This window comes from Branchiostoma floridae, chromosome 9 (assembly GCF_000003815.2).
Source record: "Branchiostoma floridae strain S238N-H82 chromosome 9, Bfl_VNyyK, whole genome shotgun sequence".
NCBI lineage: Eukaryota > Metazoa > Chordata > Leptocardii > Amphioxiformes > Branchiostomatidae > Branchiostoma > Branchiostoma floridae.
Window position 1 is genome coordinate 24,967,721 of NC_049987.1, and position 10,672 is coordinate 24,978,392.

At 43.0% G+C, this 10,672-nt stretch overlaps 1 protein-coding gene and 2 long non-coding RNA genes across 3 annotated transcripts in view; all 3 read right to left on the bottom strand.

Annotated features, from left to right (window-relative positions):
- The window catches only part of LOC118422658, a 19,082-nt gene extending 14,774 nt beyond the window's left edge, over positions 1 to 4,308 (bottom strand). Inside the window, exon 1 of the mRNA XM_035830330.1 lies at positions 4,181 to 4,308. Within this exon, the coding sequence (XP_035686223.1) occupies positions 4,181 to 4,308 (128 nt within the window). The remainder of the gene's footprint in view (positions 1 to 4,180) is intronic.
- LOC118422660 lies at positions 7 to 3,037 on the bottom strand. The gene is made up of 4 exons (XR_004831946.1): positions 2,936 to 3,037; positions 2,487 to 2,700; positions 1,021 to 1,137; positions 7 to 263 (listed from the first exon to the last, which is right to left on the bottom strand). It is a non-coding gene; the product is annotated as an uncharacterized LOC118422660 (long non-coding RNA).
- Positions 4,309 to 5,077: 769 nt separating the features above from the next.
- LOC118422659 lies at positions 5,078 to 7,022 on the bottom strand. Its single transcript, XR_004831945.1, has 3 exons — positions 6,733 to 7,022; positions 6,101 to 6,210; positions 5,078 to 5,201 (listed from the first exon to the last, which is right to left on the bottom strand). It is a non-coding gene; the product is annotated as an uncharacterized LOC118422659 (long non-coding RNA).
- Between the last annotated feature and the right edge of the window lie 3,650 nt (positions 7,023 to 10,672).

A 10,672-nucleotide genomic window follows, 5' to 3' on the forward strand; every position in this document is an offset into this window, starting at 1 on the left:
TACATTTTGTACACACTATACATCATGACCAGTCTAAATCATGTAAAAGAACATACATTGGGCCCTCTTAAGTATAACAAAATACACTTGCATACTACAATACAAGACAATGTTTTTAAGAAAACATGGAATGGCACTGAAATGTTAAGATAGGCATGATGGACAAGTCTCTTCAATGTTGTAAAAGAAAACTGTATCTGAGACACTTGACATGCTGTTGGGTGTCTTGGGTGCTACAGTTTCTTCTCCATGTTGTACCAGTCCTATAAGTACAAGCAAAATAGGGACGGACAAAAGTAGGAGTTGGCAAATCGTTTGCTCAGGCAAATTTATACATCCACATCCACACATTACAGATCTAAATTTTTAGATGCACACATTCACACACACGTAAGTGCTCACACAAACACATGCATTCACACATAAACACAACCATACACGAAAACACACATGCACATAACTGAAAAAGACGAAAATCATGGCACTGATAATGTATGGTAAATGCTGCATTGACTAATATATATACATATATATATATCACTTATGTTTATGACTAGTCAGCTCAGTCAGATAAACTACATGTCAACTTGGCTTAAGATGTTATAATTGTCATTATGTCATACCTGTGACGCAAAAACGTTCGATACGGGTGTTCCGGAACGGGTGATAACTTTCCGTATCAAACAGGTTCTAAAGTTGTATCACACAGGCTTCCTTCGAGTAAATCGAACTATTTCGAACGGGCTTAATACGGCACGGTTGACAATTCGAATACCGGATTCGGGCGTTAGAATTGTTGTTGTTACAATCTTTTGTTCGAGGACACAACATTTTCTCAACTTCTGGTGCATTTCGCATCTAAATATGTGTTTTCTCAGGTAAGTATGACATAAATAAAATACAACACGGTGTATTCCGCATCACCCTCGGTCCCAGCCCTCCCGCGGGTCGGATCACCCTCCGGCCTTCGGTAATAAATAATTTCATGGAGACTCAAAGATGGAAAACAACGGGACTCACTCTGCAGCCAGTGGCCCACCCCGTGAACCAGCCGCCGAACCCGTGGGTGATGACGTAACCCTGACGCTCGTACAGGCGGACAGCACGGTTATTCTGCTTCACCCACAGGAACATCGTCTGTAGGTGCGGGGGTGGGGCAACAAATGGTCGAAGAAAAAAAAGAGTAGAATGGATGAATCATTGAACGACAATTGTACACGGTACAAGTATGGAAGCAACTATTACACAAAGTAACTATTACACATCTAATTACATGTACTATAACAATAAAGGCTAGGTGTAAATTTTGATATAATGTTTCAATCGAGTGGGGCTAATCACGAGTGCCGGTATTTTTTCTAATATCAATAGCCTTTTATATATTTGCTTGTTTTTGCATTGTGGCAATTGTTGCAATTGAAGATATGTTTAAATCTGTCTGTAGGATCTAGTCTCTTAAAATCTGATGAGTGATGTACTTGATTCGAGAAGATCAGGTCAAGATTCAGATGTAGAACGTGCAGATTCAAAAATAGCATCTTACCTTTTAGTGAATTTTAACTACTGTTTAAGAAATGTCTCATAACACTTTACAGCCATGTAAGCATACAACGGCATTTACATGTGTGCGCACGTGTTTACAACGGCATGTACATGTGTGTGCGCACGTGTTTACAACGGCATGTACATGTGTGTGCGCACGTGTTTACAACGGCATGTACATGTGTGTGCGCACGTGTTTACAACGGCATGTACATGTGTGTGCGCACGTGTTTACAACGGCATGTACATGTGTGTGCGCACGTGTTTACATCGGCATGTACATGTGTGTGCGCACGTGTTTACAACGGCATGTACATGTGTGTGCGCACGTGTTTACAACGGCATGTACATGTGTGTGCGCACGTGTTTACAACGGCATGTACATGTGTGTGCGCACGTGTTTACAACGGCATGTACATGTGTGTGCGCACGTGTTTACAACGGCATGTACATGTGTGTGCGCACGTGTTTACATCGGCATGTACATGTGTGTGCGCACGTGTTTACAACGGCATGTACACGTGTGTGCGCACGTGTTTACAACGGCATGTACATGTGTGTGCGCACGTGTTTACATCGGCATGTACATGTGTGTGCGCACGTGTTTACAACGGCATGTACATGTGTGTGCGCACGTGTTTATTGCGAATGAACCAGTCAGTTATTCATTCAACAGGCCCTCAGTGGTGCCTATTAGAGCATTCGCACGAATTTCATGAAACGCATACGCATATTATGAAAAACATTCGAATCACACGTCATGGAGGCTAGACCTCCAGGTAACCAAATAGCAATTTCTCAAGCAACTGGAACCGAACAGACGTTTCAGAGAACATTCCGACCGGGCCCCGGCCGTTTGGACATGTGATGATGACGTAAGCCTTAAAGGGAAACGAACTTCATCTTTATCTACACAAATGGACCTTAGCAAAAGCAACTTGTACCAAGTAGGTTCTATTGGAAGAAGCTCCCTGCTTGTACATCTAGCACATCCTGCCTACCGTGCATCCGCGTCGTCTCGCCTCGGAATCGGCCCTCTCCATGAGCGCCTTGCCGATGCCCTTCCCGCGGTACTCCGCATCCACCCCCACCGTGTCCACAAAGCACTCCGTAGCGGCGATTCGGGGGTTTCCAAAGGCAAACAGCATACACATGACCCTGCAAGAAACGGGACGACTTACTTCAGAACGAAAAGTATAGCTATATCTACTCTCCAAGCAGAGGTTAGGCTCAGGCTGTTTTTTAACGGTTTTTTTAGTCGTTTTTATCGGGCTTTCTATTTTGTATTGTATCTTGCTGTGTCAAAACGGCCGGACACAGCGAAAAAAATGACAATATAGAAAGCCCGATGAAAACGACTAAAAAAAACGTTAAAAAACAGCCGGAGCCTAACCTCTGCCTTGGAGAGTAAGCTATATCCCCTCCGCGGATATCCTGGACCCTCTTCCCCGGTCCTTGTTCTGCACGTGTCTGCTCTTGCTTCCCTTCCTTATACCCCCCCCCCCCCTACATTCCTAGACACCACCTGTCTTGTTTCACCAGTATTTAAATAGATTAATCTGTTTACGCTTTCTCCAATCACGTGAGGGACTACTTGATCAAAATATGACATGAAACGCACCAAACTACATAAGACGTAGAATAGAAGAGAATAGAATAGTTGTGGCCATTATTTGTGCATAATTTTTCGTATACATTTCTATTTTTCGTTCCCACAAACAGCCCGACCGGGCCCCGGTTTGGAAATGTGACGTTACACGTTAGCCTAAGCAGGAACCCATGATGTAATAAAGTTTCCTACCCAAAAGTGCCCCCACATCCAATATGTGACAAGGTCTCGCAACATCTGAAATCCTCCATCTCTCTGTAGCAGGGCAAAGCGAAAGAAACATGTACAGTGGTTTACATGGTGCCAAATAAATCTTATTACAGTTCGACGACATCATACCTTTGCCAAACGATGTAAGCCTTTTTGAGTAACGTATTAAACAGCTGTTTTTTTTAATCCAATAAGGTCCTCACTTGCATATAACAGCAACTCTCAATTCCGCCGGGTGCCATAATACCGCCAGATGAGAAACATTACACGAATGTAAAGTGATGGTGGAAGGGGGTCATACACAGAGAAATGTACCAATGCAGCAGCACGAATCCTCAGGTACAATTTTCAGAAGGCCTCTTTAATGTTTTCTTGATGTGGTCGGGTTATAGCACACGGCGAAATTGTGAGAGTTGATATTATTTGAAATTGTCTACAGTATGAAACCCTCTGCATAGTAAATTAGTCCGTTGTAGGATTGTTTTATATGATTTGTATCTGAAAATGTTTATTTTTACTCCTTAACGTGATAATTCTGCAAAATAATGTGAAAATAACAGGGCTATTTTGAAAATATTGCCTTGATATTCCTAAATTACTCTCCAAATAGAGATTCGGCTTCGGATCCTTTTGACCTGTTTTAGGCGTTTTTGTCGGGCTTTCTACTCTGTACAGTTTTCTTTATCTTCCCGCCAAACAAGACACAAAGAAAACAGTACAATGTAGAAAGCCCAAGTATCCCTAAATACCCTGTTTTTAAAGACAACGGATATACGTTATCCCGCGGATAAAGGTGAACTAGCGTGAGAGGAAACTGACTTGTCGTCATGGAACTTGATGACCATCGCTCCCGCCAGCTTGCCGTGGTACAGGGCCACGTAGTATCTGTGCCAGAGCTGCGGGGATCGGTCCAGTATACTGGTGGTCAGCTCAATGGCGGCTTCCATTCTACAGCATGAAATACATATTATATGACAATGAAGTTTATTGCATATTCATGCCCTCCTAGGGCTAAATGCAGTAAGTCGCATATAAAGAGTCTGATAAATAAGCTATTCTATGTTCTACTTACTACTATATTTCTACATGTTTCCTCCCTCTTCTTAAAACATGTGAAGACGAACTTACAGAGTTCTTCTATCAAATCATAGTTAACTGATGACATTATATATTTGAAAAAGTCTTCTTTTGTTAGTTGTGCATATTTCTGTTTTGCAAGCGTAGTACTATTAACAAAGGTATTGCGTATATCTTTGTACAGTGAGCATTCTAGAAGAAAGTGCACTTCATCTTCTATATACCTATAGTTCTTATCACAAAACATACATAATCTATCATTTGGAGGAGTTCGGGTGTATCTACCAGCTTAAAACCAGAAAGGTAAAATTCTCAGGAAAATGTTTACCTTCACATGGTCTAGTCTAACAAACTATTGCTCTGTTCATTTTTAAAAACACATTCATACATTTATGGCGACCAGCCCTCCGGCCCTCTCCTAGCTGCCAGCTAATTGCTACATAATGTAATAGAACACCACAGAGTGTCTGCTGTGCCTACAGTGACCATGACCAGCTCACTTCGTCAATATGAAACCCCGAGTCATTTTCACCTTGCTAAAAATTGGTGTGTGTGTGTGTGTGTGTGTGTGTGTGTGTGTGTGATAACGGTTAACCGGTTATGCGATGCAAACGTACGAACAACCGTCGTAAGTCTTACCGACTCTTTCTGACCGCGTATTTCACTTTATCGTGAAAGGCCTCCATAACAACCCGATTAGCGAACTCGACGTCCTGCGCTTCCATCCTCCTGATGTGTATGGGGCCTTGCTCAGCCCCTGGTGCTGAGAACAGGAAAATAAACATGACAATGAAATCATAGTTGATCTCATCTATAGCTGGCTAGTCTAATAGGCATGTAGGCTTGCACAGCCGAATTGATGTAACACGATTAGGGATATACAGTCAAAACTGCCCAAGACGACCATCCGGGGGACCGGACAAAAGCGGTCGATTTTGACAGGTGGTCGGTTAGAAGAGTATCGACTCACAACATGCCCGATGCATACTTTAAATGGTTTCCGTTGTGTTTAACGGCAAATAGCAAGCACACGCACGTGCATCCGCCGCTATCTTTATTTTGAACATAACATCTTAATGGTAGTCAAAATCCGACGCAAACTGGCCGAATTCGGCACAAAATCGCGCTAGTTTATATCATTGAAAATCGATGACACCTCTAGATTTGAAAATGAGGCGGTCGTTATGGGCAGGGATTTGGTCCCAACTTTTTTTGGCGGTCGCGTTGGCCAGGTGGTCGTTGTGAAGAGGTTGCTGAATGCTTACGTCAATGGGGAAAATTTTCGGGACCAATAACAAGCGGTCGTATTAGCCGGGTGTTTGCTAAGAAGAGGTGGTCGCTTGGGCAGGTTTGACTGTAGTCGGCGAGCTAGTTACGTTTCGTTGGGGCATTCCTCACCCCAGAAGAGAGTGTTATTGTCATAGATTTTGTATCAATGAATTCATACTCCAGCCGCAATCTGCCGACCATTTTGTTGAATTCCAATTTCGGTGAATTACGCGATGTGTGTTTTTTTACAACAGCATGACACTAACCCCGTAAAGACCCCATTTATGCATTCCCTATACATGTACATGTAACTGAGTTTAAAGAGTAATCTTCGTCTTGAAGTCACAATATCAAGTATTTCTGGTTGTCAGTGCCAGATAACGAAGTACAAACCTGTTTGAAAGCGTGACCGAGTTGTCCCGGGCTGCAGTGTCACAGCGCTGGCCGCAACAGTCTCTGTGGGGTCCATATCTCAAAGTCTTTCTGATGTGATATACCTTTATCTGTGCGGTAAACGACATATGTACAGCAAGTTTGCAGTTTGAACCCACCGTCCGTCAACTGGATTTGACATATTTCAGGCGTCTTTCTATTTTGTCCGTTGGCTAGTGGACCTGACAAATTAAAAATCCCAACCAAAACGCATAAAAAGATGTTTAAAATAACCTCCTTGTTACAACCAACCGAGTCTAACATCTGCTTGGAGAGTATTACATTCGCCCGACGGGTCGTTCGCTATCCATTGTCACACAAGCATTACGTCACTGCCCGACTAGGCCAAGCTTCGGAAGGGATATACATTGGTATTCTCTACCAGGCTATTTACGCTATTATAGGAAAAATAATTTACCAGGGGAGTTTTGCTACCAGAGGGTTTGGCCGGCCGCGCAACCTTAGCGTGGACTGACTCCCCTGGCCAATTTCCCGTTCAGTTCTTTGCCGAATTCTGCGATCCCCGTACCCCGCCTGGTTGAATCTAGGTCATCTAGGATATTATCACTGGCTGTATAACGTTACTCACTGACCTTTAAGTAATAGTTTACGTGGTCCCAGTACTTCAGCTGGTCTTTATGCAGATTATTTGCAAACTGTGACGCTTCTAGATCCGAATCCCTGCGACGTACGCGGAAAATGAAACGTACCGTAGTCTGACGGTCTGCCTCGGAGCTTCCCCTCAGTATGTGACAAGTACTTTACTTCCGGCTTTGCGCAATGCGACATATGCCGTCCTAGCGGTCGACCCAGGGTCAAACAGGGGGCAAGTTGTTGTATAGCTGTAAGTGCATAAACATTTAGTGATCGCGGATTTCACGGTGATCGCGGATTTCACGGTGAACGCTTCACTGCGAAAATTTTCTGACCACCGACCCCCTTGTCTTCTGAGTTAAGTACTACAGGTACGTAGTACCAAAGGAAAGGACAGAAGAAGAAGACAGGTACGTACTATAGATCAAACAGGTCCGCAGTTTCACAGCGGTGATGTGTGAGTGTGTGTCAATGTGTACTTAGCGAGGTCTCCAATGTACAACTCCCAAGTACCCAAAATGTTGCGAGTCTGTCAGAAACTTCGTGCGGCTGACGCCAAGAGTAAGAGACTCGGACTGGTGCGTACGGAGACAGACTACCTCCGTGCCCTGCTGGACGCCATGGCGGACATGGACAGGTATGCGGAAGTGGAGGTGCTCAAAACTCTGGGCGACGTGAACTTGGAAAAGGGAAGACTCGAGAAGAACCCGGAGAAGTTTGACAGAGCCATGGTGCTGTACAGGACCGCACTGCTCCGGGGTAAAGACGCAGGTGTGGGAGACAGTCTAGAATACCGTTACCACTATGCAGAAAAACTAAGGTTAGGAAAGGAGTCAACCGCTACAAGTAGTTACGAGCCCCTTTCTAACGCTAAGAGAATGCCTTCGCTCGCTAAAGTAGCAGAGAAGTTCCAACACCTGGACAGAAGATTGACTGCTGGTGGCAACAACGAGTGTTTACTGATTCAGGAATATACCAAGTTAGTGGTAGAAGGGATCGTGAACGACGACAACACGTTAGAGGTGGAAGCGATCAAGAGTCTCGGTGACGTGTACCTGAAAAGAGGAACAGAAACTAGAGACGCGCCATGTTTGACTAAAGCCACCGCTCTGTACAACACTGCGCTGTCAAGGTGTGAGGGGGTACAGGGTACAGCGTCACTCATTCATCGCTTACTGTACACAGCAAAAATCAGAGAAGAAACCATGAGGAATGGGAATAAGGTAATAATCATTCATTCCCATTTCATTCTGCACAATCATGAAAGCTCCTAGATTCAACCCACAATGAAATTAAAAATTCATCTTTGTCGGACTTAAGAATGTGTTGCATGAAATCGTTAGATCTCATTAGTCTCTCGTCATGTTGTTTGCTAATAATGATAGATTGTAATGTTTTTTTGTGTCATTGTCGCTACTGAAGAGTCGTAGGCACAGAGTACAACAACAGGGTCACGTGCGGTCACGGGACTTTCCAGTGACGTCACCCAACACTGATGTCATCGGTGACTCAAAAGGTCAACGGTCTGATAGGTAAGCACAGCAGTGGTCATGTTTGCTTTGTCGCTAGCACTACAAGTAACAAACGAGAGTAGTTGCTGTTTACATCCATGCTGGATATTAAAGAAAGGATTAATTTTAAAACCGATTTCTTGTATGTGTTGTTGTGTATTCAAGTCTTGTTACCTTCGCCAAGAAGATTAAATTTTGGGTAGCGTTTGTATGTCTGTATGTCTGTAGAAGACCAGCATAACTCGAGAACGCCTGAATGGATTGTGTTGACATTTGGTATGTGGGTAGGTCTTGAGAAGACCTGGAAACGATTAGATTTTGGGGCCCCTAGCGGCCTGTTACGGTACTGCAGTGGAACTTTCTGGTTTGATATCTTAAGTTCTGAACATGCTGTGGCTATGATTTTTGAGTGGTAGATAGCTCTTGCTCTTGATGCCGAGAGTAAGTGGTGTAGGTTTTGGCCTCCTAGTGACTTGTTTTGGAACTGCAGGGCAGGTTTAGAGTCAGACTTTAAAAGGGAATAACTCAAGAAGGGGTTAAATGATTGTTATGATTTTTGGTATGTAGATAGCTTAAGTGATGCTTCATATAATGATTTTGCAAATTGGTATCTAATTTGCATAATTAATTAGGAAATTTTGTGAACACGTCAGTTCCATTATGGGACCATTGTAATATGTGACATTTGTAACTGAGAAGGAGAAGAATATTGATTGATATATATTTAGCAAAATAAAGACCTAATTTGCATAATGGATGAGAAAATGCTATAATTTCATTTTGGTAAATGACAGGAACTTGTTACTTGTAGCATTTGGAAGTTATGTACAGGTGAACATCGTTGAACATTAAGTATGCAAATGAGGATCTCATTTGCATAAATTATCAGAAAATACGATAAAAGCCTTCTTTCTTAACATAGATTGTGTACTTCTGTTGTCTGGTGGAGGAGATGATCAACTGATATAATTTCTGCAAATGAGAACCTTATTTGCATAATCAATGGCAAACACAATTAATATAACAGCAGTTGTAGAGAAAGATTAGGATCATTTGGCGAAGGTATGGGGTCATGGAACTCTAGTTTATTACATTCTACTACGCATTTCCAGAAAGAAATTACCCCTTGACTTTGAATAACGGATGATGTATAGCCCTGATACTGTTATCGACACCTGTACCATCCTCGTCCCTTCAGGTCTTACCAGGAGCACCTGGCTACAGGGGACCGCGCACTGGCTGATGGGAAGCTGGACGAGGCAGAACAGAACTTTGCGTCTGCTCTCAGACTGATTCACTGTGCGTCATTTCATTGTGACATAATCTCCAAGCAGAGGTTATGTCAATTAGGATTTTACCATGACCAATATTGACCGACGGAGGAGGGCATGGTTAATATTGACATATGTATATATATATATATATATATATATATATATATATATATATATATATATATAGCGCCTACTTTGGTCAATATTGACCATGGTAAAATCCCTACTGATATCAGCCCTACAGCGTCGACTGTGGCTAAACAGTCCCATACGAGAATGACAGTCTCTGCCACATAGGGCACATCTGTAAGCTGACTCAGGTCTGTTGCAGAGTTCTTTTCGTAAGATCCGCTTTTCTTCAGCCATGCGCATCAGTCTGGTTTCTCCTGGCAGGCTTCTCCTGATTTTCTCCTAATGTTAGCTGCCTGGACAGTGTGGACAGGGGATAGTAGTGACCGGAATTAGGTACCCTCAGGGGAGCGGCATTTAAGGAATTCCGACCCAACCTCTGCTTGGAGAAATTCCATACCCAGCTTTCTTTTCGACTTTGTCCATGGGCAAGACGATTATTTTAATTCAAGAAAATTGACAATGGTATGCTCACAGAAATTCAGGCCATTCCATTCCACTTATAGCTGCATTAGCAAAGTGAACATTTTCAACCGTAGACTGAAATACTCATCATATAAGCAATGCAATTTCAGCGTTTCTTTATTCAAGAAATCTTCGTCATAGGTTAGATATTTGCTTGTGAAAAAACTTTTTACTTTCAAGAACTAAGAAGGTTGGTTCATGTAATCATTGCAAGAAAAGTTCGGATTGCCCACTTGACAAACTAATGAATATCTACTGTCCATACAGATCCTAATAAACCCGATCGGTGTAAAGAGGCCGACTGTCTGTGCAGACTGGGTGACGTCTACGTCCGGCGAGGCAAAACAACAAAAGAAGGTAGGAAATTCACACAGGCGGCAGCTCTGTACAACGCAGCCATGGCAAGAACAGACGAAATTAAAGACAGTGTGACAAGACGACTGCAGGAGATAGAGACATGGTTTCTCCATTACACGGCAAATGTGGAAACAAAATCTGTTCCTTCTGATTCGACCACACGTCAAAAGAAGCAGTTAGAAGAGATGCGCACGCGTGCTAAG